This window comes from Phocoena sinus, chromosome 13 (genome assembly GCF_008692025.1).
Source record: "Phocoena sinus isolate mPhoSin1 chromosome 13, mPhoSin1.pri, whole genome shotgun sequence".
Lineage (NCBI taxonomy): Eukaryota > Metazoa > Chordata > Mammalia > Artiodactyla > Phocoenidae > Phocoena > Phocoena sinus.
In genome coordinates, this window is record NC_045775.1 from 81,407,911 (window position 1) to 81,435,858 (window position 27,948).

At 46.0% G+C, this 27,948-nt stretch overlaps 1 protein-coding gene across 11 annotated transcripts in view; it reads right to left on the reverse strand.

Annotated features, from left to right (window-relative positions):
* The window catches only part of KANSL3 (KAT8 regulatory NSL complex subunit 3), a 68,119-nt gene that overhangs the window by 23,969 nt on the left and 16,202 nt on the right, over positions 1–27,948 (reverse strand). For 3 of the 11 annotated variants that reach the window (XM_032652652.1, XM_032652657.1, XM_032652653.1), the window contains 16 exons: positions 22,279–22,410; positions 21,934–22,050; positions 21,610–21,711; positions 21,441–21,512; positions 20,186–20,260; positions 19,850–20,007; positions 17,359–17,422; positions 16,712–16,912; positions 16,348–16,504; positions 13,224–13,415; positions 12,675–12,759; positions 12,250–12,380; positions 11,329–11,438; positions 10,707–10,929; positions 10,227–10,360; positions 2,307–7,447 (listed from right to left, as the gene is read on the reverse strand). In XM_032652652.1, coding sequence (XP_032508543.1) covers positions 7,394–7,447; positions 10,227–10,360; positions 10,707–10,929; positions 11,329–11,438; positions 12,250–12,380; positions 12,675–12,759; positions 13,224–13,415; positions 16,348–16,504; positions 16,712–16,912; positions 17,359–17,422; positions 19,850–20,007; positions 20,186–20,260; positions 21,441–21,512; positions 21,610–21,711; positions 21,934–22,050; positions 22,279–22,410 — 2,007 coding nt within the window. In that variant the 3' untranslated portion in view covers positions 2,307–7,393. Of the gene's footprint in view, positions 1–2,306; positions 7,448–10,226; positions 10,361–10,706; positions 10,930–11,328; positions 11,439–12,249; positions 12,381–12,674; positions 12,760–13,223; positions 13,416–14,822; positions 14,901–16,347; positions 16,505–16,711; positions 16,913–17,358; positions 17,423–19,849; positions 20,008–20,185; positions 20,261–21,440; positions 21,513–21,609; positions 21,712–21,933; positions 22,051–22,278; positions 22,411–27,948 lie in introns of those variants that run through there. The other 8 variants (XM_032652654.1, XM_032652658.1, XR_004352815.1 and 5 more) reach the window with 7 other exon arrangements.

Consider the following 27,948-nt stretch of genomic DNA (forward strand, 5'->3'; position numbering starts at 1 on the left):
GATCATGGACCGTATTACAAACCTCAACAAATTTTTAAAGACCGTAATAAGGTATCACAACACACCTATGAGAATGGCTAAAACAAAAAAACAGAGATAGTATCAAATGCTGGAAACTGGATCTCTCCATTACTGTTGGGAATATAAAATGGTACAACTACTTAGGAAAACAGTTTGATGGTTTCTTTAAAAAATAAAAACTTACTACATGACCCAGTAACCCCACTCCTGGGCATTTATTCTAGAGAAATGAAAACTTATGTTCATACGAAAACCTGCTTATAAATGCTCATAGCAGCTTCATTTGCAATAGGCCCAAATTGGAAACAATCAAGATGCCCCTCAACAGGTGAATGGTTACAGAAACTATGGTACATCCATTCCATGGGACATTCATATTCAGCAGTAAAAAGAAATGAACTACTGAAACACACACCATCTTGGATGGACACCAAGGGAATTATGCTGAGTAGAAAAAAACCCAATCTCAAAAGGTCACGTACTGCAGGATTCTATTTATACAATTCTGTGAGATGAGAGATTAGTGGTTGCTACAGGTCAGGAATGGTGAGGGGAAGGGGACGGATATGACTATAAAGGAGTAGCAAGGGGGGTATCTTCGTGGGGATGGAATTTGTTCTATATCTTGATTATGGTTACTGGGATAAAATGACATAGAGGGCTTCCCTGGTGGCACAGTGGTTGAGAGTCCGCCTGCCGATGCAGGGGACACGGGTTCGTGCCCCGGTCTGGGAAGATCCCACATGCCACTGAGCGGCTGGGCCCGTGAGCCATGGTCGCTAAGCCTCCGGAGCCTGTGCTCCGCAATGGGAGAAGCCACAACAGTGAGAGGCCCGCGTACCGCAAAAAAAAAAAACCAAAAAACCACATAGAACTAGACACACATACTGTACCTATGTTAATTTTTGGTTCTGATATTGTACTATACTTATGTGAGCTTTAAGTACTGGGGGAAACTGGATGAAGTGAACATGGGACCTCCCTATGCTATCACTGTAAGTTAAACACACACACACACACATCTAAATAGCCCAAGTCTGTTTGTTTTAAATCCCTTCTCTCTTCGAAAGGCAATAATATGGACCATGCGACTTCATCCTCTGGATGTTATTATTAGACTGGGGTAAGAGAGGATAAGAAGTATCAATCTGTAAGTGGGACTGAGCCAATCAGATTCACTGTGTTCCGAATTTGAACTGAAGGACAGAAATGCAAAGGGATGAAAAAAATCCTGTGATAACAGGATCAAAACTGGTCCCTGGCCATTCTACATCAGTTGACGTCATGCGGCAAGAAGCAGAAACTGTCAGGCTGCCTGCCTGAGAAAATGTCAATTGAGAGACTATTCCCTTTTAGAACTAATATGGGTGGTGAATAGTTTCTGCTTCTTGCAACCATCAACCCTGACTAAAACATATACTGTAGAAAGGGAAGATTAAAAAGGTAACAACATTTCTTCTGCATTGTAATTTGCTATGGCCCTGTCCCTATACTGCTGAAGTTTAAGACAGCTATCATTTAAACAATCTGATCCTCATCTCTCACTTCAAATGACCCACCCAGGTCAGTGAGACCAGAGCTGAAAGTGAGGGAAAGATCAGGTCTCTATTAAGGATGGAAGAGCTCATGCGTACCAGACTCTCCAACCAGTATATCAGAACTACAGTTTCCACCCATAGAGGGTTCCAATGCTTAACGTAGAGACCTGGAATTTAAGGATAAGAAGGAAGGTCCTCTTGGATACAAGTTTACAAATAATGTGGAGGTTGGAATTCGTTCATTCATTCATCTCTAAGTCATTTATTTATTGGAGTACGTAGAGGTATAGGGATTTCAATCTCTCAAGAGGGACTCCACCTACTGACTCAGGCATAGCCAAGAGCCCACCAGGGCAGCAATAATCACTCTAGGCTTGGTGGGAGGTAAACTGAAAGGGGTCACATGAAGGCCAAGCCACCATCTCCTCACCTCCTGTGCTCATCTCCACTTCTGGTCTCCCATCTCAGAACCCCAGCACAGTGCACAGTAGACAAACAGACAGTGGTATCAGGTTGCCTGGGTTCAGTCCTGCTTCTGCCACTTCCTGCTGTGTGACTTCTCTGTGCCTCAGTTTCCTCACCTTACAAGTGAATTACCTTAAAGGGAATTACAGTACCCACTTCATGGCTCCAGGCAACAGTAAGATGATCACTGGAATTACCACAATATCTTAACTTTTATTTTCTGTGCCACTCGATCGAGTGGTTACCAGAATAAACAGAAGAAGTCAACTAAAAACACATTGAAGCAATCCAAATTTGTTTTTATTTTTAATTGTTTTGGCTTATGGAAGAACAGAACCGTCACAGCAGCTCAGCTCTATAACCCATCCAGCCCAAGACTGTTCTAGTGGTAGAGCCAAGGACAGACAGGTCTTCCTCCATCAGTGACCTCTTCTCAAAACAAGGACATCTTCCATAGAGCATCAACATGCATCTGTCATCCAAGAAATCAACTAAAGCCCTCTTGATCCTTCTACACTTTCAGCCAGTAGTTATCACCTCCCGAGGTTACAGACTCCAGGTTTGCTACATGATAGGCAGAGGAAAGCTTCCTTTTACACTTCAAGGGCTGGAGAAGTATGGAATTGGGGAACATGACTGTATAGACTTCAACCACTTCCTCCTTTAGCCTGTCCCTCCAGGGTGCAGAAGAATCAATGTTCTTACAACTTCCCTTCTCCTTTTGGCATTCTTTAAGGTGTACAACACAAGCCTCAGGAAATCATCCATGGGAAGCATACTAGGATTTACGCAAATGCAGGATGATGCGTTAGTTTCTCCTTTGGCCCCAGCACACACAGGGCCAGCATCTTTCAGGAGCAGCCCCTCCAGTGCTGCCTAGACTGCACTCTTAAGTCATGAATGGGTTGTTCAGGAACCTCTTTCCTGAATGATTCCTAAAACTTCACATTGTCTCACAGTTTCACCGTCCTCAATTCCTATGGGCGTGTTACTATCCTACCTGTAAAGTTATTAAACCCCTGACACTGGATGTCTCTTTCAGATTTTGCATCTTCCTCCAACTTACTAAATGCCTCCTGAATTTCAGAAAGCAGTTACCTGCCAGCTAGTACAGGGACGCAGCCTAATTCTGTGTGAATCACTGCTGAGACCAGCTCTGCAGGAGGTCGGGGAGGAAGCGTGTGGTGTATAATCTGCCCACTCCACTCCTATCATATACGCTCCCCTGGCCCTGCCTGTACCACCCCAGATGGCCTTGTCTGAGACTCCTGCACTCTGTGTACTCCCTCCCGGCTGCCACTCATACTGGAGGTGAGGCTCCTGGATTGAATGCAGGTGGCCTGGTTTGGATACACGATGCACTATACGGGTCAGGACCCTGGACCACAAGTCCGGCCACGGCACGCTGTGGGCCCTCCCTGCCTTCAGTACAGATACTGAAGAGTTATATCTGGGTTGCCTTATTCATCGCCTTGGCTGGAAACATTCTAGAGTATGGAAGGGAAAGGAGCGTGCTCTGGAGGATAGGTTGTCAGCCAAATCTAAAATACTTTTTGCACACAAGTATTGTGAGGAGGTAAGGAGGGGCTCAGAGCTCCATCTTCAGTGATCACTTCTCCAGGGACCTCCACGTCCAGGGCTCAGGCTGGTACCAAGAGCCCTGCACAGCAGAGTCAATACCAATAATTTTCCCACTTCTAAGCAAGAAGACAAAAAGTTCCACAGAGCTGAAACAGAAACACTGAAGCATGGCCTTCATCATCCTGATGCCTGAGCTTCATGGGACGGCCAAGATGTTAACTTAGCAGTTATCCCTGTTCCACTTCCAAGCACTGGAGACAGAAATTTCAGGGGCTGAGGTTTCTCTCCTCTGGCTTGGCAAATTCTTCTCATCTCCAGTTGAATCAACGGCTCCTTAGGTACCAGATGCTAAGCCTCAAGCCCAAATCGTTTTCACCACTGACGTGTCCTTCAAGCCATTTCATCTGCTGTTCCCTTCTTCTTCTTCAGCCTTTCTGGACCTGCAGGCTTTCTGGATACAAGAACTGCCCAAAGCATGATGGAAAAAAGAAAGAAGCCAGCTTTCACCTCCTGGCGATTGCTGGTCCCAACATCTACAGGTGGCCAAAGGGACTGAAAGATGACAGCCCAGTTCTCTGTGCCCTATCGTGGGTTTGAAATGAGGAGTTCCCAGGTCTCAGCAGGTACTCAGTATCCAGTGTGGCTCGTAAGGAGGGAGCTGCACGGGGAGCACTCTCCCATGGCTGCTTGGTGAAGGCAACAGTGATGTGCAAAACAAGCCCTTCTGGCACTGAACCACTGGCCAATGGGCCAGGATGATCCCGGTCCTCAGCACAGGGCTCTCAGTCCCAACTCGTGCAGTCCCAGACCACACGGACGTCTCCTCCCAACTTGGCACGGGGCAGTACAGACTTCGAAGGGGAGCTCCTTTATTAAAATGCAGTGAGCAGTCCAACACTGCTACTTGGGTCAAGTTACAGCTAATGCTGGGGAAGAAGTGCCTCCAATCCATACACGGCCAGATCTGCTGAGGACTGGAGATTCTGGGAACCAGACCTGCAGATGCTAAAGGACAAGGCCCCCCCTGCTGGTGCCATATCACCTTGTCTAATGGTTACATAAGACCCAGAGGCCCAACCCTGAAGACAGTTGGCAGAGAGGCAAAAATGACTGTCTTAAAGAGGTCTTCAGACAAGTGTACAGCTCAGCAGGACAGCACACGTGCCAGGCCTCACCGTGCAGCAGCCGTCACCAACCTGGTAAAGGAGGACATATCGCATGGCATCTTCAGGGCGCTGGAGGCAGGCGCTGTGGCAGGAGAGGTAGGGAACAAGGGTCAAAAGTTTGCCAGGTTAACACATACAGACCCTCTGACCCAATATCCCACTCCTGAAAATTTATTCCGAAGAAATGATGCTCAACAGGGAAAAAGCTGGATGCACAAGGATATGTGTTCTAGCAGCCAAGTGATGAATAGAACATGGACTCTGGAAGTAGAGACCCACCTCTACTACTTTTTAGGGCAAGTGACTTACATTCTCTGAGCCTCCTTTCCCCCCTCTGTGAGACAAAGAAGACAGCACCTCCTCCCCAGGGTTGTTGTGAGATTAAGTGAGACAAACTGCATAAAGCACCTACAGTCTGTGTTCAACCACAAACATTAGCTCTTGTTATTACGTACAAGAACAAGAAAAGAATGCAGGAAAAAGGAAACAGGTGAATCATTAAGGGTGACAGAGCTGAAGCGAAGTTTTCCATGACTGTACTGACAATATCATTGTTTCAGGTCTTGTCCATTTTTTAAGTGCTGTGGAAGATGCCATGAATTGTTGAGCCCTGCAGCTTAGGAAGAAGGAAGCAAGGTAGACAGAGTCGGCCTTTCTTCACAAAGGTTTTCCCCACCTCTCTAGATTTCACCTTTGGAAAACTCCTAAGAGGTCTCTGAGGATACAATAAAGCAGGGGGAGATGGAAGACACAGGAGAGGAGGAATGAAGAAGGGTTTGACAATCAAAACTGGAAGGGATCCGCCTCTCATCTGCTCACCCTGCCCAAAGGTGGGCTGTGCACAGATGAGCACTCCATCCTGACCAGGAGGTCTCCAGAGTGAGCCCGCTCGCCCGGGGCTGCTGCAGGAGCAGCTAGAGGCTGCCTGCCAGCCTGGCCAGAGAGGAGAAAAACCTTGTGATCATAGTCAAGGAGTCCATTCCTAGGACCCCGCTGCAGGGCACAACACGGTCTCTGTCTCTCCCCTTCCTCCTGCGGCTTCTCAGCTGTAGGGTGTTCATAATGGTCCAGTTCCATAAAGGAAACACACGGTAAATATTCATCACCGCCAGAAACAAAACACATAATTAAGTGCTTGCAAAGACCTTAGAGAAGTCTAGCCAGTGTTTACAACCTTTTTTCATTTTAAATTCATTTTCTCCATAAATATTACAGTATATAACCCCAAAATTAAAAAAAGGTTATTTTTCAAACTTACAACCATTATCACACATTAAAAAGGTTAACAATTCCTTAATATCAACAATTATCCAGTCAGCGTTCAAATTTCCAGGTGTCTTATAAACATCAAAAATGGGTGGTTTGTTTCTCAACCTTTAAAAATGCATATTCTCAGCACCTGAGGACATTCTGAGACAGCCCCTACTATCTCACCACCACAACAATCACTGACTTATGCCAACCTCCTCATTAGACTAGATGAGAAAATGCCCAGAGAAGTCAGGTGATTGCCCAGGATCACACAGCTAGCTGAAGACAGAGGGCCTATGCTTTCCCTGATATCACACTGTCTGGCAGTCTGAACACTGAGGTAACTGTTAGACGCTTTTGAGTCAGCAAGTTTTAATCTAGTAACACCTTTGTCTAAAAGAAAACTATCACCACTAGAACCCTCCTACTAATTTTATACACCCATTTTACTGAGATAAAAACTGAGCTCTCAAGTTAATATCATCAGGTAGAAGTCAGATTTTGATCTTTATTCTGTACTTCAATTTAGCCATGGAAAAGGATTCTCAATGACCTCTACTCTTCTCAACTCTAACTAGCTCCCCCGGGCCAGAGCAAGCTGAAGAGGACCACCTAAGAGAGGAGGAAGAAACCCATGGTGGGGACCTGTGTTCTAGCTGTGCCTCAAATGTGGCACCAGCAAAGGATAAGACTGCCTGAAAATAGGCCCAAATGGCTTTATAGGTCATTTCCGTCAAACCATCAAGAAACAGTTGATTTCTGTGTTATATAAATGTTTTGGAATATGAGGGAAAAAATGTCTCCCATCTCATTCTATAAGGATAGAATTATCTCTTTTCTACAACTGGACAAGGAAAGGATACACACAAAAAAGCAAGGGTGGAGAGGAAGAGGACTAGAGGCTAATCTTACTAATAAACACAGAGGTCAAAATCCTAAGTAGAATAAGAGCGAATGAAGACCAGACATGCTTTTTCCTCTGAAGCACTTAGCTTCTTTCTTTTTTTGTTTTGTTCTCCTTTGATGGGGTTTTGTTTCCTATACATGCACAATAAATTTAGGTATGTGCTAAACAAACAGAAGAGGACACACTGAACAAGTACTGAATCTGGAATTTAGACAGCTCGATATCAGGAAATCTTAGAAAGTAATTCATCATTTTAACTGATTCAAAGGAAATGTTTATACTCATTCGGCTCATTTGATTCCAAAAGGGCAATGAACAAAATTTAAAACCCATTATCGGGCTTCCCTGGTGGCGCAGTGGTTGAGAGTCCGCCTGCCGATGCAGGGGACACGGGTTCGTGCCCCGGTCCGGGAAGATCCCACATGCCACGGAGCAGCTGGGCCCGTGAGCCATGGCCGCTGGGCCTACGCGTCCGGAGCCTGTGCTCCACAACGGGAGAGGCCACAACAGTGAGAGGCCTGCGTACCGCAAAAAAAAAAAAAAAAAAACCCATTATCAAGAGAAAGGAAGAGAATAAAGATTATCTTAGCAAACTACAAACACAATTGATATACTTCCTTAACTTGATAACCTGCATTATCAAACAATAATAAGCTTGTGTAGAAACAGACAGGTCAAGGGTACAGAACAGGCCCTGTGTGTACAGTAATCTAGAATGTGAGAGCAGCTGATTTCAAATGAATAGAGGAAGGATGAATGGGCTCATCAATAAAGTTAGATCCTTACCTCACTTAGCATAAAAAAATAAATTCAAGGTTGACTGAACAACTAAAGGTAAGCAGATGAACGAAAGCAATAGAAGAAAACACAAAAACAGAGGTTCAGTATGGGATGATGGGAAAGTTCTGGAGGTGCATGGTGGTGATGGTTGCTCAACAATGTGAACACATTTAATGCCACTGAACCGTAAGCCTAGAAAAGGGTAAAATGGTAAATTGCATGTAAGTAAATTGTACCAGTTTTAAAAATAAAAGTTTTTAAAAACACAATAAGATTATATTCTTGCAATGGGAAGAGCTTTCTTAAGACCCAAAACTTTGGAGCCATAAGGGAAGAATTTGAAGATTTTACTACATAAAAATTTTTAATGCCTGTCTGATAAAAGATCCAGAAACAAAACTTAGAAGACAAGCACTTAATACTTCAACAGAGAGGAAAAAAAATATAAGCAATTAACTGGAATAAAATATATGCAATTTGTATAATAAATAAAGGATTAACACCTGCATATATAAAGCTGCTATTAATTAAATAGATACAGGATATGTCAAGCAATTCATAAAAGAAGACACACAACCTCATAAGTAATCAAGAAAATACACGTTAAAACAATTTCATTTTTCACCTATCAAATTAATAAAATTAAAAATACTGACTTCCACAACTGACAAAGGCATAGGAAAACAGATACTCTCATCACTGTGGCTTGAATTACCAATGAGCAAACCTTTTGAAGGGCAATTAGTCAGCAGCTAGCCAGATGTTAGATGCACAGACCCTCCACTTTCTGGTCTCTAACCTATAGAAATCTCCCAGAGGTACACAAAAATCATGAACAAGGGTATTCACTGTACCATTATTTACAATATCAAAAACCAAAATATAACCCAACCCTCTAACGGGAGCTGATGAAATACGTTTTTGTACATCCACCCAGTGAAATACTAGGCAGCTACTGACAAGCAATAGATAGGTCTCTATGTAATGAACAGGGAAACATGTCACAACATGTTTTGTAAAAAAAAAGCTAGTTACCAAACAGCCATACTCTGTGATCCAATTTTTGTCAAAAAAAAATAAAATAAAATAAAGTACTTTGTACAGAAAGAAGAATCTAGAAGAATGCACATCAAGCTCCCAACAAGGGGATGTCACCTCTGGGAGTGGCATCATGGGAAATTTTCATTTTCTAAGTTATATTATTTCTGTAATGTTTGCGTTATTTAAAATAAGTGATTGTTTTTGTAATTTAAAAAATAGGGGATAAAGTAAATAAAAACAACTCCGCCTCTCTGCACAAAGGCAGGGAAGGGTAGCTATGATGCCCATGATTGCCAGGGAACAACCTCTGTGCAGTATCTTCCCCTACAGAGGAGGAGGCAGAAGAGCTCCTGAAACAGTTGGGAAGGGACAGGTGCCCAGCTCCCGGGCAGGGCTGGTGTGGTGGGAGTGAGGGGACAGAGCCGGGCCCTCAGTCAGGGCAGTCTGCACAGCACCAGGCCCCGTGCAGGAGGCCTCAGCTGAAAAGTGGACACTGAAGGAAAGGACATGCACTACTGGATTCAAACTATTTTTTTCTTTAACGTCTGACCTTTGGGTGGCTCTCAGATCACCATTTAAGATTAGAAACAGTTTACTTGAAAAGGTCATAATGGAAATTAGATCAGCTAAGAGAAATCGATGGTGACTTACTTCCCGGGTAAGAGCTCTAAAAACCTAACTGTGCCCTGAAAAGACGGCAATGAATGCAAAGACCTGGAATGGCACAATGCTGGAAAGTTGTTGGTCAAAGAAGAAGTATTAGCCAGTTAGCCTCTACCCAACCTCTGAATGATGAAACCAAGAATGAGAGGAGAAAACGATGGAGAGGGGAAGAAAACAGAAACATTAAATAGGCACTGAACATATTTACGTATTTAATCCTCACAACAATCCAGGGAGCGTTACAGAAAAGGAGACTCACAGAGGTCCATGACATGCTCAGTCACAAAGCTATAAACTGCAACCAACAAGGACCTACTGTATAGCACAGGGAACTACACACAATATTTTATAACAACCTACAAAGCAAAAGAATCCGAAAAAGAATATATATAACTGAATAACTGTGCTGTACACCTCTAAACTAACACAAGATTGTAAATCAACTATACTTCAAATAAAAAACAAAACCACTGGTGGCGCAGTGGTTGAGAGGCCGCCTGCCGATGCAGGGGACACGGGTTCGTGCCCCGGTCCGGGAAGATCCCACATGCCGCGGAGCGGCTGGGCCTCGTGAGCCATGGCCGCTGAGCCTGCGCGTCTGGAGCCTGTGCTCCGCAACGGGAGAGGCCACAACAGTGAGAGGCCCAAGCACCGCAAAAAAAACCAACAAAAAACCACCCAACAACAAGCTACAAACTCTGAATGTGGATGTGCATCTGGTCTGCCTACAAGTCCAGCTCCTCCAATTGGCCAGCCGGCCCCACGCTTCCCAATATTGGAGGCTGTGTCCTCGGTCTTCCCAGGCAGACTCACCTGTGAGCTGGAGGGCAGCGCCTGGGAGGTGGGCTCTTCTGATGGGGCTGCTCCTGAGCCCATGGGGCTCAGTGTGGTGATTCGGCTGGGCTGGCCACGTAGTGTCAGAGTGATGGTGGTGGGGACCTTCAAGCCTGAGAGAGAGAGACAGAGAGACGAGTAGGCTTTTTTGTCACAGCCTCCACTTCCCTTTCCTGGAGTTTCCTCCCCATGTAACATACCCCCATCAGCCTCCCGCCTCGGCTTCCTCCTCCCCAGCTGGGTCATCTATGCTCTATCAGTCAGTCTGAAAGGCAACAGGAACAGCCTGTGTTCTCTCAACCTCTCTGGGGGATGGACCCACACAGCTGAATCCCTGAGGGTCAAGGCCAGGACCCTGTGGGGTTGGGTTCAACATCATACCTTGACCATGAGCGACAGCAAGGTCTTGGGGGAAGATCCCATATCTGGGAGTCCCCACGGTTCTCATGAGAGACTCACCTGAGGCTTGGTTAGAGATCTGAGCCAGGCCAGGGAGGCTGCTTGCCAACTTGGCGAGGCCCCCATTGGTCAGCAGCTGGTGGATGGCTGTGGGCTTCCCACCAGGAGTGGCACCCAAGGAGGAGAGAGTGGTGGCCACAGGAATGGTACGGACAATGGTGCTGGTGCCCGTGGTGATGGCACCCAGGCTCTGCATGGGGGTGGGCAACTTCACACTGGTGGCCTGTGGGACACACAAGCCCAGGTGATCAGAAGCTGTTGCCAACAGCAACGGTCGAGTGTGGAGGGCACATACTGTTAATGGCTACCATGTATTCAGTGCCTACCACATGCAAGGTACTCTGCCAGGTATTTTCCATATATTACCTTCTTTAATCCTCAAAACATCTCTGTGAGGGAGGTACTATCATTATCCTCATTTTACAAACAAGAAAACAAAGATACAGAGATCAAGAAACTTGCCCAAGGTCACTTAGTAAGTGGTGGAGCCTTAACCTTTGGTAGTTCCCAGCCGTGAAGCCAGAAGGCTATTTGTCCTTGACCCAGCGTCCCTGCCAAAACCAACTAAGCTGAGGAGGCCTCCTCCCACACCTGCCCAGCCCAGTGGAAGGCAGATGTGCACCTGTGGGGCTGGCCCGGGAGAGGGGTTTGCTGGGAGGCCAGAGGTCTTGCTGCTGATATCCTGCAAGCTGAAGCTGAGGCCTTGGAGGAGGCTGCTGGCTGATGCGGCCCCTAGGAGAGGATACAGCAGACATCAGCACAGGCTCAGTCCGTTTCCACGAGCACCTGTGCCTGTCCACCCTCAATAATCAACTAAAACACCAACGCTCTTTCCCTTGGACATTCCCAGTGCTCTCAGAAAGATGCCAGAAGGGCTCCCCAAACACGCACGCTGGACGTCCACATGAGGAAAGGACCGTTCCTGACACACTGCCTTGGATTCATTCTGCACACCCCAACCTACTCCAAACCACCTGTCCTAAATTTTGGACAGTTTTAGGAAAACCAAGGACTTTTTAAGCCAAAAGAATCCCGAACACCTGACTTACACTTCACTTTACACACAGTCCAGTGGCCTCAAAGCAAAGAGGAAGGTCCTCTTGAAGGATCAGGGCATCTGCAGTGCCTTGGCCCTGCTGGGCTCAGGCAACTAGCCTTTCAGTGTGGGGTGAGGGCGGAGAAAGTGAGGAGACAAGCATAGGCAGAAAAATGTCTCATTTTGCTAAATTTCCAGTTTTATTCAACCAGATGTGTTTAAAAACACCAAAATGAAACCAGTACATACATTTCCCACCAGCTACTTCTCCTTGTAGTACAGGTGGCATTACCTGCAGATTGGGACATTTACTCACTGCAGATATTAAGGCCCCAAACTCCCCTATCTCAAAGTTAATGCCAGCTCCATGCCAAGCCTCTACAACAAGCCTGAGACCCAGAGCATCCTCCCCCAGATCTAGCCCCACAAGGCTTTCCCAGGACCACCCTCCAGCAGCAGCCCAAACAGACTTCGCTGGGAGGCAGGGAACGTTGAGCTACCAGATACCTGGGAGGGAGCTGCCAGGAGAGGTGGCCACCAGGCGGCTCTGGAGTGTGTGCAAGGCACTGGGAGCAGTGCTGCTAGAGACCACTGAGGACGCTGGGCTGGCTGAGACTCCCCCTTCAGCTGCACTTGACCTGGAGACAAAAGTAAGAGCTCCATTATCTAAAGGTCCCTGCCAACACAGGGAAGGTCCAGAATGGGGCCCAGCAAGGCTTTCAGCAATGGACACAAGGCTAGAACTTCGGTTTCTTCACCCCACTTTCAGGATCCAGCCTCTAGTCTTTCTAAAAAAGTCAGGCCTCAAGGAGAGACTTCAGGCCTTGAAGCAAGAGCTACAGAACTCTTTGTAAATTTAAAGTAAGCACACAGTGGACCAGTGAAAAGGTGAAGAGAAAGAAGGGAACAGACAGACCGGGAGACAGACTCACTTGGTTGTGGTGAGAAGCCCTGTGAGCTCCTTGGCCCCTGTGGAAGCTTGCCCCAGTGTCATGGTGATGGGCTTCCCTCCTGCGGCTGCAAAACAGAAAACCCCAAGGCCACTGGTCAGTCCTGTTTGGTTCTGACCTTTCAGGGTGCCAGAGGCCAGGCTAAATCCAAGATATTATGGAAAAGACTGGAAGATGAAAAATGAAGGATAACTACATTAGAATAGGAAGAGTTGGGATTATTTTTTCCTTCTACTTTCTAAACCTTCTGAAATATTTTATTATCTTTAATTGAAACCAAAGAAGAACAAAATGTATGATGCTTTGAATGACCCCACAGCTTCCCCAGATCCTTGCTCGGCCTCCCTGATCCTCGTTCAGATGAGGCTGCTGCCCTCTTTCCCCCCACGTGCAACCTCTGCTGTCTTCTCTGGGCGCCTGTTGTGCTGAAGGCGAGGCTGAGCCGCCCAGCAAGTAGCCACCAAGAGGGCAATACTGTGTGCCTGGGACAGTTCTGTCAGTGTTTATTTAAAGAGGCCAAGAGAAACTCACCTTCTGGAGCTCCTCCTTGGGAAGGAGTACAAGGTCCTCCAGCTGTGTCCCCTTGGGAGATAAGGGACACCTTGATCTTCGGTCGCTTGGAGGCCTTACTGCCAGGAAGAGGACTGGAGGGATGGTGCCGCTTCAGCTGGACCCTGAGATCCTCTTTCTCGGCTTCCTCCGTTTGTTCTGATGAAACAGGAACTAAGAAATGGAGCTGCGGTGAAGTTCTCCACAATCCAAAAAAGCCCGACAGATACTGACAGCCAGTACCAGCACTGGCATGGCTGTGTGGGAACACCAGGAAGAACCATCCCAACATGTGCAAGGAGAATGCCAATGCTTCAGTCCTGCCTCACTCGGGCCCACCTATGGTGCAACTCCACCTTGGCCCTCTCAGAAGATGGCTCCATCCCCTTCCCTTACCCTGCCCTGCAGTTGGAAGGAAGGGGCTCTGAGTTGGTGGAAACAAAAAGAAAGGAGAAGACATCCTGACCCTGCCTGGCAAAGGCCAATCAAACAACAGAGGACTCACCACAGTGGACCTCAGCAGGGCTTCCCAGACTCAAAGAATGTGGCAATTCTCATGCCCTCCCCACATCACACAGCTGGAGGGCAGCACGCAGTTTCTGGAGATGCAATAGAGGAGCAGGCTACCCAGTCCTCCCTACAAGGGAGATATCCTCAAAGCTCTGAGTCCCACCCTGCCCTCAGAGCACAAGGTTGAGGGTTTGCTTGCCAAATGGGGACAATGGGAAGGATCATCACCAGGACTTAAGGCTGGCTTTCAGTAACTCCTAGGCAGGTTATCTCAGCCGAGACAACTTTACAGGTCCTGCCCAGAGGTAACAGGGCAACAGTGGCCCATGTCACAAGCTAGTCCCCCAGGTCATTTGTACTAGTACAGAGAAAGGCCACCTGTTCACACATGGGCTTCCCCCTCCACTGCATCAAACAGACTCATCCTGCACATGGCCAAGCCTCCTAGACTCTTAAGTTATCCTTCGGGTTTCCTCACGGATCCCCTCCTCTTTAAACCTAGAAGCCCGCCCTGGTCCTTCTTCTTAGCGCAGGCAATCAGGGGCGGAAAGGCAGGAGTCACACGAGAAATGGGAGGCGGGGGAGCTGCCATGGGGCCACAGGGAGCTACTCCAGACCACAGTCAGGCCACAACCAGCTGAAAGGAAGGACTGCATCGACTAAAATCAGAATAAGAAGGAGGAAAAAAGGGAAAGGAGTTACAGGTTTATGCTTGATAAGTGCTTGCAGAGGCCAGGATGGAAACAGGAAACCAGAGGCAGGGAGAAAAACACAGGGAAATTCAGGCTCACAGGCACTGGCCTATAGGCACACACAGGAGAAGCGGAGCCAAGAGCCACAATAAGAGATGAAAGGAGAAAAACACCGAGAGAGGTAAACAGAAAGAACGGGGAAAAAGCAAAGACTATGGAGTAATAAGCAAAAGGATCAGCAAAGGAAAAAAACAGAAGATAGAAAAATGCAGAGACAAACAGAGACAAATGAGAGGCAGGGATGGGAAAGAAATAAGAGGGAGAAGCGGAGAGAGGCAGAGAGCAGAGAGTGAAAAGGTGAGGAAAGAGCAATACTCACCAAAGAGACAGGAGGAGGTGCCGGGAGGAAGAGCTTTCCTCACCAGCATGTTTTGTGTCAGAAAAGCAGCAAACTGCGCTGGAATGAATCAGAAAGAATTACAGAATCACAGCCAGCCAGAGAAAGGAGAAAAAGAGAAGGAGTAAGAAAAAGGTATGAAAATGTTCTGGAAAATGGTCAACAGGGGCTTTTTCTGGAATTACCGCATGGGTTTGAACCTGACTCTGCCATTTAGCAGCACCAGGGAATCATCCATAAACGGAAGGTAATAAACGCACCTGCCTCGTGGGGCCACTGCCCACATTCCACGAGCAACAGCAAGCCAAGTGCCAAGAAGAGGGCGAGGCACGCAGTGAGGGCCCATAACCACGAGCTGTTCTCACTGCCCCACCTACGAGCTCTGCCGAAACCAGGCTGCTGTGCTGCGGCTCTCCTCCGTGGTGCTCTGGGTCCCATTTCGAACCTGGAGCACCAGTCAGCCTTCCAGAACTCCTTACAGTCTCCACTAATTATTGGCAAACTGCTGGCTCTCTCTTCATCAAAAGCCCAAGAAGACGACGCCCACTTGGAACCTGGCTCTGGCCACCACTGAAGAGGATGCAGGTCATGCGTGGACCCTAGGGGCCTGGCCTCCTTTTCATCTTCACCGACCCACTCACACTTCTGCTCCGTGTTAGCACCACCATATGGGCAACCTCGTAAGAGGCCTGGGTCTAAGCCCTGATCCTTTGGCTCCACTAAAAGAAACACAGGGGAAGAGAGCAGAGGAGCCTCCTGTCTCCTGCATGTCTCTCTACTTGACAGCCAGCTCTGGCTGCTGCCTCTGCCCAGGCACCTGAGACCCTCAGATGATACACGCTCCTGGATACATCACCACACACCAATGCCCAAGAGACCTCGCCTCAGGGCTGCCCAACTGGATCAAAGTGGGCCAGGGGTAGAGCCACTACTGCTCCCCTCCCCACCCACTGAACACGCCTTTTCCACAGCTTCTTACATTGTGCTGACTGTTCTCCAAACTCTAATTTCAACCAAACAAATGTTTCCCAGCCTAATCGAAAACCTATCTGCAGAGACTCCTGAAAAACTTGACTGGAAGTCCCAGTGTGGGAACCTTAACTCTTCAAGGGCGGGCACGACACCAGTGCAGTTGCCCTAGAATCTGATGAGCACGGCCAATCCTCTTGTCTGTGGGACCCGAAGAGCTCCCTGACTGCAGGAGAGGCTGGGCAGGGCCCGGAGTTGGTAAACAATTTGAGGCCGATATACGTGTAGTCAGCTCGTAAAGCCTAACTTCCCCAAACACCAAGCCGAAGCTGTAATTAGTGGAACTATACAGTCACACTAATGTCACCTTCTGTGACATTTTACCCTTGAAAACAGCCCTCAGTATTTATTTCAACCTAATTTTGCCTGGACAGAAATGTCGGGAAAAAGCCGCAGATGCCAATACTTTGCAACTGCCACATGGCGTCAAGTGCAGAAGACAGAACCCAAGAGAGGCCACCGGGCCAGGCAGCTATACCTTGAGCCTGTTTGTGGGTCAGCACAGCCTCTGTCCGCTGCACGTGTCTCTTCAGCAGCTGAGTGCTTCCCATCTGACTGGACTTCTGGGCAGAGGCCACTGTGGTCACCTTGGTCTTGGGACTGGAGGTGGGGCTGCTGGACACACTGGAGAGATCCTGAGTAGATTAAGAAGGACAAGGGCCAAGCCAATGTCGTCCAGATTGACTGTCAATCGTCAAGTCCCCCTGGAATTCCCTGGTCAGGAATTCCCCTCGTAGGAACTCACAGGCCCACCAAGGCCAACAGGCATCCCCAGGAAGCGAAGGAACCAACTCTTCAGTCCCCATTCCCCAGCAAAAGCACTCCCTCCCTTTCCGCATTACCTCCGAGCCTGAAGGTGAGGCAGGTAGCTTGGCAGCTGGTGACGCAGGTCGACTGCCCCGCTCGGAGACCTCAAAGGCCAGGTCTCTGCGGGCCGCGTCCCGGGGCTTCTTCTTCTTCTCAGCATCTTGATCCCGAGGCTCAGAGCCCACGTGCCCCTCCGCGCGAGTGAGCACTCCAGTCAGGAAGTCCACTATCTCATCCTAGTGTAAAGAGGGGCCGAGGCCTCTGAGTCCTTGTCTGGAGAACAGGAACCACCCCGACAGTCCCGACTAAAATCGATTCACCTCAGCTTTGACGTCAGTTGCCGGTCCCTCCTACCACACAAAGCCTGGCACAAACCCCAGCCTCAGCCAAGGACCGGCAGAAGCCTGTGCCCTGCACCCGTGAGGCAGTACTCGGGGGTGGCCACGACTTACCACTCCTCCAATGAACCCTTCCTCCCCTAATGCTCTGCTCACGTCTTAGATCATTACTCTCCTTTCCCCCTCTCTCTTTCCCCCTTTCCTTTGCTTATGATTTAGGCCCAACAGAGGGCACAGTGGATACCCATCCTCCTTAGTCAAGAGGCTGCTGCCAACAAGACCGAGCCTAAAAGGTTACAGAAAGGCAAGCCTAGCTGAGAAAACCACATAAAGCTACTGTGTACCTGAATACATCTGTCCACCATGCTCTGAGTCAACCCTTCCGATTTCTTCTTTGCTTTGCTTATTCTAAGAGACAAAAAAGAGGAAATGTTTACTTTCCAAACATTCCACAGCACCATTTCTCTTCTGTGTTGGTTATTCTCTAGACCCAAGAAGGAAGACTATGTTAGCCCTCAGGCAGGTCTGCAGCCTCTCTGAACCTCAGTTTCCACATCTGCAAAATGGGGAACCATAACACCTCACTCATGGAGTTAACGGGGATGACACAAAACAACATTTGTAAAGAAACACAGAATACATGGAAAGTACCCGGGATGGTATACTTCAGAAGTCCTATATCTACAGCTTCACAGGTACACTCTATCTGATTGCTAAGACCTCATCTCGAGGCACCCCAACACAGACCCAAACCCTGAGATTACTGGGTGCTATTGAAAAGATTACTGGGTGCTATTGAAATGAAATTAGCAGGAGGGAAGGCAAGGTGGCCACAGGTTAGTTCTAAAGGGATGACAGAAACTGACCACAGCTGCTGCGTTCTCTTTGAAAGCCAGCCTTAAACACCCCGGCTTCTGACTGGCGGTCTCAGCAGAGAGAGAAACAGGGCACCAAGTGACAGGATGAAGAACTACATTCTGAGCCTCCAAATTCTGAGACCCCGATTTACTGGTTGTAGGCCTCTGACCTTGGGTAACAATGCTCATTTTATGGATGAGGACAGAGTCCCAGAAGTTAAGTATTTTACCCAAGCTTCTTAGCAAGGGAGCCAAGACTAAATTGAGGTCTCCCAGTTCTCAGTCCAATGCTCTTGGCACCATGCAAATATGTCTCATAAGCAGCCTCACAACGTAACTCTCACTAAGGGTTATTTCCATTTCTCCCGCTCCCTCACCACGACTCAACACACAGTCTATTCTCCTATAGATAAGAATGTCTGAATTAGCAAGAAAGATAATGTATTTACAAGCAAACATTGCCTTGAGCATCAAAGGGTTAGATTCTAGGTCCACAAGAAGCTGTCAAATGACAAAGGCCAGGAGGACTTTGCCAAAGCATCTCTGGGTAAGAAACTGACAAGAGAGGTGGGAATAGGTACTCGCTTTAAGCTCTCCAGTTAAAGCACACAAATGAAGTTAATATCTAAGACTGAGCATATAAAAAAGGAGACCAGTAAAGGATACAACCTCTTTTTCAGTACATTTCATAAAAACATAACTAAAGGCCCTACAGGCAACCAGCCTTGTAAGAGAAGAATGGCCATCTCAATGACTAAAGATGCCCTCCTGAAATCCTCTCCAGGGCTTCCCTGGTGGCACAGTGGTTAAGAATCCACCTGCCAATGCAGGGGACATGAGTTTGAGCCCTGGTCCAGGAAGATTTCACATGCTGCGGAGCAACTAAGCCCGTGCGCCACAACTACTGAGCCTGCGTTCTAGAGCCCACGACCCACAACTACTGAGCCCGTGTGCCTAGAGCCCGTGCTCTGCAACAAGAGAAGCCACCAGAATGAGAAGCCCGCGCACCTCAACGAAGAGTAGCCCCTGCTCGCCACAACTAGAGAAAACCCACGTGCAGCAACAAAGACCCAACGCAGACAAAAATAAAATAAATTAAAAAATAAATAAATTTAAAATCCTCTCCAAACTTTGGCTGTTTATACTCCAAAATATATAAAAGGATGCTTAACACAAATAAAATCTATGTTCACATTCATCCTCAGTAAGGAACAAAACGTGAAGAAATGCCTACCCAAGTGAAAGCACAATGGCCAAGACTATAATTACAACATCTTAAAAGTATTTTCTCCCCACAAGATGACTGCTAACTACAAAGAGAAAAATAGGAACGTTACAATAGAGAAACCTGGCAGATGCTTCCTTGATCAAAGTTAACATCACCGGTAATAAGACACATCAACACCATGTAGCCCCTGAGGGGTGCACTGAGGGCACATCAGCTCCATAGCATTCCTGCCAAAAACGTGCACCCTCAACCTAATCATAAGAGAATGTCAAAAACCTAAATTGAGGGACCGTCTACAAAATAGAAGTCTTCAAAAGTGTCGAGGTCATGAAAGACAAAGACAGACTAAGGAACAGTACCAAATTAAAGGAGACTGAGGAGACAGGCAACCAACGACAATGTGTGATCTGGATTTGAGCCTGGACCAGAAAAGAACGTTAGTGAGATAACTGATGAAATGTGAGTCTGTAGATTAGATAACAGTATCATATCCATGTTAATTTCCTGACTTCGATAATTACACTTTGGTTATATAAGATGTCAACATTTGGGAAATCTAGGTGAACAGTATAGGGAATTTCTTGGTACTAATTTTGCAACTTTTTAGAAATCTGAATTAGTTAAAAAAAAATTTTTTTAAAGTTTTTGAATGCCCTCTTTTCACTGAACCAGGTTAGCTATAATTACATCACCACCTGATAAGCATCTCTCCAACATGGCACTCTTGCAGCTCTGGGCGAACCTACCCACCTGAGATTATCATCAGCTCCCCCAACCACCACCAAGCTGTTCTCAGCCCGAATCTTCTCCCGGAAGTCCTCCATGGCTTCAGGGTGACACTGCAGGGAATTCTGACCAATGACAAAGAGGACTGGAGTCTTCATATCCAAGAGGGGATCATCCACATCCTAAAACAGATCCAGGTTTACAGTCAGCCAGTGCATATTCACTGAGTACTGCCCCGGCAAGTATGCTCAAGAGAGTCAGCTGGGCAACTGCAGTCACTGAACAGCAGCTTGGGCGAGGCATGCACTCCCGTACTCTCACCTGCCAGTGACCCAGAAATCAGCCACACCCTGCGCTTACCCCTCTGGGGCCATCCACGGTAAGCAGAGGAAACCCAAGGCAGACAACTGCAGTGACGTATTCCATCACCGACACCTAGAAATAATGGCACGGTTTGTCTCAAGGTCAAATGACTTCACTGCAGCTACATCCTACCCAGAATCCTGGGGTGGTCCAGACCCACCAGCCAGTCCCACCTCCTCCCCCACTGTCACGACATAACCCCTAGGTGTACATAACTAGGTTAGGACATAACCCCTAGGTGCACCAGCCATAGTTGCAGCAGTAAGAGCAAAGAACACAAGATGTGCTGTTCTACCAGAAGCCACCACCTAGAGAACTGGGGCCCTCAGTGGACCCCAGAAGAGGGCTAAACCATAGGATGGGAAGTTTAATACTTCTTCCATCCTGGCAATTTGCGAGGCTAGAGTCCTCCCTTTTCCCTCCACTAATAGCAAATGCAATCAGGAGAACACAAATGTTGCTCTTTTCCCTTAAGTGAAGAAAATCTCTCCCTTTTGAACTTGATAGCTCCCAGACACCCCAAATTTCTTAGAGCAGTTGCTGACAGGGTACTGCCATCCTTGGGACCAGAGAGTACCGGGAGATAGCCTTCTTCCTTTCACGCCCCTAGATGTCACTTACGCTACATGAAGCAGCACAGACTTTGCTTACTTGATCCACTTGAGAATTGGGGCTTTGGACAGGTCAGAGGCACTTATACAAACTAATATACATGCAAGTGTATGTAAAATAATAAAGAAAAGGTTCTCTGATGCCTTGGAAAGGGAAAGAACACGAACACAACATGAAATTACAGAGCTATTAAAATTTTTGCTGGTTACAATTATTGTTTTGTTTTGTTTTGTTTAGGTGGGAGAATAGTACTTAAGTCTCGGGGGAGAAAGAAAAAAATTTTTTCAGAGATACATGCTGAAATATATATATATAAACACAATGATATGAACATTTGAGATTTTCTTCAAAATAACTGGAGGAGACTGAAAGTAGGCAGAGGTAAGATGAAAAAAGCTTGGCTATGAGCTGATCACTGGCAAAGCTGGGTGAGGGGCCCAAGGGGTTTATTATACTAGTCTATCCTCCCTTTCAATTTCTGCTTTTTTCCACAATAAAGTTAAAAAGTAAGGTTTGTAGGCAAAGCATCTAGCACAGTGCTCTGGAACACCAGAAAGCGCGCAACAGTCACTATCATCGCGCTGGGCAGCAGCAGTAGTCTATCTCAGGACAACCTCCAAATAAGATGGGGATTACTTACGTGACAGGCCACCAAGGCTCCTGTATTCCAGCCAATCAAGATAATGGGCTTGTGCGGGAAATGGCTGTGAATCTTTGTGGGAAGAGAAAGAAGACAGTAAGACTGGAGGCCACAGATTGGTGCAGAATGTTGGCTGTGCCACAGTGAACTGCAATAGGGACGCTCTCACCTCCAGCACTTTGCTTCGCACCGCCCCAATCATGTGCTCCAGACACTGCAGAACCCCTACTCCACTACCGTTGTTCAGCAGATGCGTGGCAACAGGGACGACCTAAAGGAAAGAGTGGCAGCCATGAGAGCAGAGCTACGTTTCAAGTCTCCTCTCAAGTCTGCTTAACCTGCCTAAATCCCTTCAACCTCGGATAAGCACCATTGGCATTCTAGACAAAAAGAGACCTGGGGGACGCTCCACGCTTAAGTTCACCCGTTTTGACCCCCTCTTCCTTTCTGTCTGCTCGATCCTCCCCAGGAGTTCCTCCTGCCCAGCACGTACCTTGCCTAAGCAGGACAGCTGGGACTGCCAGAAGCGGTGGCGGCGCGAGGTGGGGAACACGGAGCTGGAGGGCCCGGAGGAGGCAATGAGAATGAGAGGAGAGCCGGGGAGTTTGCTCTAAGGAGAAAGACCCCACCAGAGAGCCAGTGAGTGAGAGGTGCTCCTCCATGGAACCCCAATACCTTTCTTATCCCAACCAATGCTAATTTGCTCAGGAAACTACGTTAAGCACTACACCCAGCCAGTTATTAATGAAAGCAGTTAAACAAGCCATTATCCTCTTGCCAAAGTTCTAAGACTGGATTCTAAAAACAATTTCATGGGCCACAGTTAAGTCCAACTTACTGGTTTGTTATGAGAGAGCACTCCCACAGCGGGGTCCCAGGGCCTCTTCAGTAGGAGGGACAAGGCCTCAGCTCCAGCAGCCCCGGTCTTCGTGTTGGACGACACGAGCATCCGGTCAATCAAGGTAGGGATCTAGAAGCAAGGGAGAGCAAAGATGCTTCCAGCATGAAGTAGGAGACCCCACCACCAGGATCAGGTGGGAGGACACGGCCCCACTATGAGCCGAGGAGATTTCAACTACACCTCTCAAACTTTCCTCACGAGAGAAAGTACAAATCAGTGCATGGCTGAAAAATATGCCTCCCATCACATTAAAGATAATTGGATACAGTCCTCTGGAAACCAATCTGGTGACACGCATCAGGAGACTTAAACTTATTCTTATCCCTTGCTTAACAACCTGTATCAGAAATCACACACACACACACACATACACACGGGGGGGGCTGGGGGGTAAGCAAAAGACAAATTCACTCTCAATAATAGTCAAAAAGTGGACACAACATAAAGGCATATACAAGGAAGTGGTTAAGCAAATTATCTACATAATTAGATATTATGGGTTAATTTTAAATATTTAAAACAATTTGTAATAACATAGGGAAATAATTTGCTAAAATGTTAAAGGTAAAACAGAATACATAAAAATTATCTCTACTCAGAAAAAATACTACAAGAAAATATGCCAAAAGGTTAATAATGAACTTTATGGTTATGAATTTTTTTCCTTTTCAGACATGTGTATTTTCTAAATTTCCTCAGTGAACACCAGTTGATTTTATAAATTAAAAACAAAACTCTGCACTTACTTCTAGAATACTGCCTTCAAACTGTGGTGTGTTAAAAAAAATATGTTATTGTGCCCCAAATAATATATCCTACTATACTGTGTATACAGTTGACCCTTGAACAACACGGGGTTGGGTGCCAAACCCCCATTCAGTCGAAAAGCTGTGTATAACTTTACAGTTGGCCCTACGTATCAGTGGTTCCACATTACACCATTACGATTTACCAAAAACGTGACCTCACAGATGTGTAAATATAGGTTTCAGACATGCTGATGCTTACACCGAGAAGAATTATCTGTGTGAATCCCATACTACCCACAAGAGGTCAAAATGACCTAGGGGAAAGGAAAGATTTTTAACTGCTAGAGGTAGTTTTCAGAAAAATAAACTTTTTGAGAAACTGGAGAATAAAAACTACTACAGTGATGCAGGCTGTAAAAGTTCAGTCCATAGCTAACATCGTACTCAACAGTGAAAACCTGAAAGCTTTTCCTCTAAGATCAGGAACAAGACAAGGATGCCCACTCGCACCACTTTTATTCAGCATGGTACTGGAAGTCCAAGCTAGAACGATTAGGCAAGAAAAAGAAAGGAAAGGCATCCTTTCCGTTAGATTTAGAAAGAAGTAAAACTGACACTATTTGTAGATGACATCATATTATACAGAGCAAACCCTAGACTCAACCAAAAACAACCATTAGAATAAACGAATTCAGTGAAGTTGCAGGATACAAAATCAATATACAAAAATCTGCTGCATTTCTATACACTAATAGAGAAATTAAGAAAACTTTCTCGTTTACAACAGCATCAAAAAGAATAAAATACCTAGGATTAAATTTAACCAATTAAATTTAACCAAGGAGGTGAAAGACCTGTACACTGAATCTAAGACATTAATGAAAGAAACTAAGACACAAATAAATGGAAAGATATTCTGTGCTCACAGACTGGAAAAAGTAATATTGTTAAAATGTCCATACCACCCAAAGCAATCTACTGTACAAATTCAATGCAATCCCTATCAAAATTCCAGGGGCATTTTTCACAGAAATAGAACAAACAATCCTAAAATTTGTATGGAACCACAAAAGACCCTGAATAGCCAAAGCAATCTTGAGAACAAAGAACGAGGCTGGAGGCATCATGCTTCTTGATTTCAAACTATTTTACAAAGTTATAGTAATCAAAACAGCATGGCATCGGCATAAAAACAGAATCACAGATGAGTGGAACAGAGTAGAGAGCCTAGAAATAAACGCATGCATATATGGTCAATTAATTTACAACAAAGGAGCCAAGAACTTACAGTGGGGAAAGGACAGTCTCTTCAATAAATGGTGCTGGGAAAACTGAACAGCTACATGCAAAAGAATGAAACTGGACCACTGTATTACATCATACACAAAAATTAATTCAGAAAGGATTAAAGACTTGAATGAAGATCTGAAACCATAAAACTGCTAGAAGAAAACATAGGCAGTAAGCTCTTTGACATTAGTCTTGGCAATGATTTTTTGGATCTGACACCAAAAGTAAAGGCAGCAAAAGCAAAAATAAACAAGTGGGACTACAAACTGAAAAGCTTCTGCATAGCAAAGGAAAACATCAACAAAATGAAAAAGCAACCTATTGAATGGGAGAAAATATTCGCAAATCATGTATCTGATAGGGGGTTAATATTCAAAACACATGAAGAACTCATGCAACTCAACATCAACAAAATAAACAATCTGGTTAAAAAATGGGCAGATCTGAATAGACATTTTTCCAAAGAAGATATACAGATGACCAACAGGTACACGAAAAGATGCTCAACATTATTAATCATAAGGGAAATACAAATCAAAACCAAAATGAGGTATCATCTCACACCTGTTAGAATGGCTATTATCAAAAAGACAAGCATTAACAAATTTTGGCAAGGATGTGGAGAAAAGGGAACCCCTGTGCACGTTGGTGAGAATGTAAATTGGTGCAGCTACTACAAAAATCAGTAAGGATGTTCCTCAAAAAATTAAAAATAGAACTATCATATAATCCAGCAATTCCACTTCCGTGTATTTATCTGAAGAAAACAACAATAACTCAAAAAGATGTATACACCCCCATGTTCACTGCAGCATTAAGTACAATAGGCAAGATATGGAAACAACCTAAGTGTCCACTGATGGATGATGGATAAAGAAAATGTGGCATATGTATATATGCCACGTTTTCTACACACACACACACACACACACACACGAATATTATTCAGCCATAAAAAAGAAGGAAATCTTGCCATTTTCGAAAACATGGATGGACCCTGAGGGCACTGTGCTAAGTGAAGTTAAGTCAGACAGGGAAACATAAATACCGTATGATCTCACTTGTATGTGGAATCTAAAGAAAAACAAACAAAACAAAAAACGAAACTCATAGATACAAAGAACAGACTGGTGGTTGCCAGAGGGAGGGGGTGGAGGATAGTGAAATGGGTAAAAGGGATCAAAAAGTACAAAATAAATAAAGCCATGGAATGTAACGTACAGCATGGTGACTACAGTTAATAACACTGCTTTCCAGATTTGAAAGTCGCTAAGAGAGTAGATCTTAAAAATTCTCATCATAAGAAAAAAAAAATGTAACTATGTGTGGTGACATATGTTAACTAGACTTATTGTGGTGATCATCTAGCAATACATACAAATATCAAATCATTATACTATATACTTGAAACTAATATAATGCTATGTCAATTATACTTCAATTAAAATAAAAAATGCAAAGATAGGACAAGAAGATAAGCTGTTCCAGGCAATGATAAGCAAGGACAGTGATCCTAATTTTGAAAGAGCAAGACTAAAAAGGCTTCTGTACAAGAAATGAGGGGAGGGACTTCCCTGCTGGCGCAGTGCTTAAGAATCCGCCTGCCAATGCAGGGGACTCGGGATCGAGCCCTGGTCCAGGAAGATCCCATATACCGCGGGGCAACTAGGCCCGTGCACCACAACTACTGAAGCCCACACGCCCAGAGCCCGTGCTCCGCAACAAGAGCAGCCACCGCAATGAGAAGCCCGCGCACTGCAACGAAGAGTAGCTCCTGCTCGCTGCAACTAGAGAAAGCCTGAGCGCAGCAATGAAGACCCAACGCAGCCAAAAATAAATAAATAAATAAATTTTAAAAAACAAAAGGAATGAGGGGAATATAACCATGCGACTTTCTCAGTTTAGTTCAGGAAACAAATGTTTACGCAACGCAACACTGCTGTTACAAGACACCAGCCTAGAGCTTACTGCAAAGGAATTTAATCTACAAGGGTTAATGAAGCAAGCACACAAACAACAAAAGAGGAGGGGCTGATAAGTGCCATAAAGAAAAATAAGCCTCACACTATGATTCAAACCATCTAGCAGAGAAGAGGGAAGCAAGCAGGCAATTTTCATCTGACGATGTGAAGTGAGATGCACTCTGAAGAATTCTAACAGAAGACGGGGGAAAGCCTTCTAATCAGAGACACCAGATATAAGCAAGAAAGAACAGGGCTTATTCTGGGCACAGATGGCCTGAAGTCGAGAATTTGAGCAAGGAAGTAGGAGGACGAGGACGTAAGGCTAGTAACAAAGGCTAGGGCCCAACTGCAAAGGATCTTCACCCTAAACTGGCCATTTCTTGTAACTTACTTTGTCACTGTGAGCCACTCAACACCTTGAGGTAGAGGATCTGACTGAATTAGACTTTAAAAGCTTTTATCTGGCAGTAATAAGAGTACACCTCTCAAATGACAAAGCCTTGAAACTCACTTTCTGTAAATAAGAATACTTAGAAATAATTAATCAACAACCAACTTCTCTGCTTGGAGCCAGGCAGACCAAGCATCCCTGGTCTCTCCAGCACTGCATCTCTCTCAGCAGACAATGAAGAGGCTAGGTCTATACCTTCTCTGCTCCCCTTACAATAGGTCTGGTGGTGAAAGTAGCTGGGCCAAGAGCACGATCCCATCCACCTACATTTTCATCCAGCAGGAACATTAGAAGTTGTGGGAAACAACCTAAGTATTTGCTGTGAATCTGAGAGCTGTGGGAACATAAGAGCCTGAAGGGAGACGAACCACTGAGAGCAGAGCCTCAAGCGGACAGCGGCTCACCGTCTGGGACCCTGCTGACTGTGTGTCCTCTACCATTCCAGCTAACCTACACCATGACCTAGAAGCAGGGCCAGGCAGCATGCACTGTGCACACCTGTGGAGTCCCGCCAGTGGTCCATCATGCTCAATAAACCTGAACACCACTCACACCACTTCATTCACATGGGAACATCCAGACAGTGACTTCAGTGGGGGAGCAGGGCAAACTTCTTTACAAGGGAAATGACCTCCAAGGCATACTGGCCATGCAACGTAAGGCAGAGAAGTGGGCTCTGGGCACTACTAATACTCATCCCTTAGGGGATATTCACCAATGCCGTACTCTTCCCATAGGTAGAATGCTGTGGAGAACATTTAAAACGCCTGAAATACTCACAAGCCACTGTTCTCGGCCAGGGGCCTGTCGTGGCTCCACACCCACCCTGTGCCCATGCCTGCCCCCTATTCACCTCCTGGGCCAGGGTCTCCACTGCCGAGGGGCAGCACAGGGGGAATTCTGGGACTATCTTTTCTTTTGTCTCTTTCTCCACTAGAAAATAAGCTCCATCAGAGTAGACAGCATTTCTGTCTTGCTCATCCCAGTGCCTGGCACATTATAGGCACAAAATAGTTGAATGTATAAATTAATGTCAAATTTCCTACCATGCATTTCATTACGCATCTGGTCCTGAGTTTTGTTTTATTTCCACACTAAGCCAGTCTTCTTTTGCTTTCAAACAAACTCAGCAACCTTCAAGTAACAAACAGGC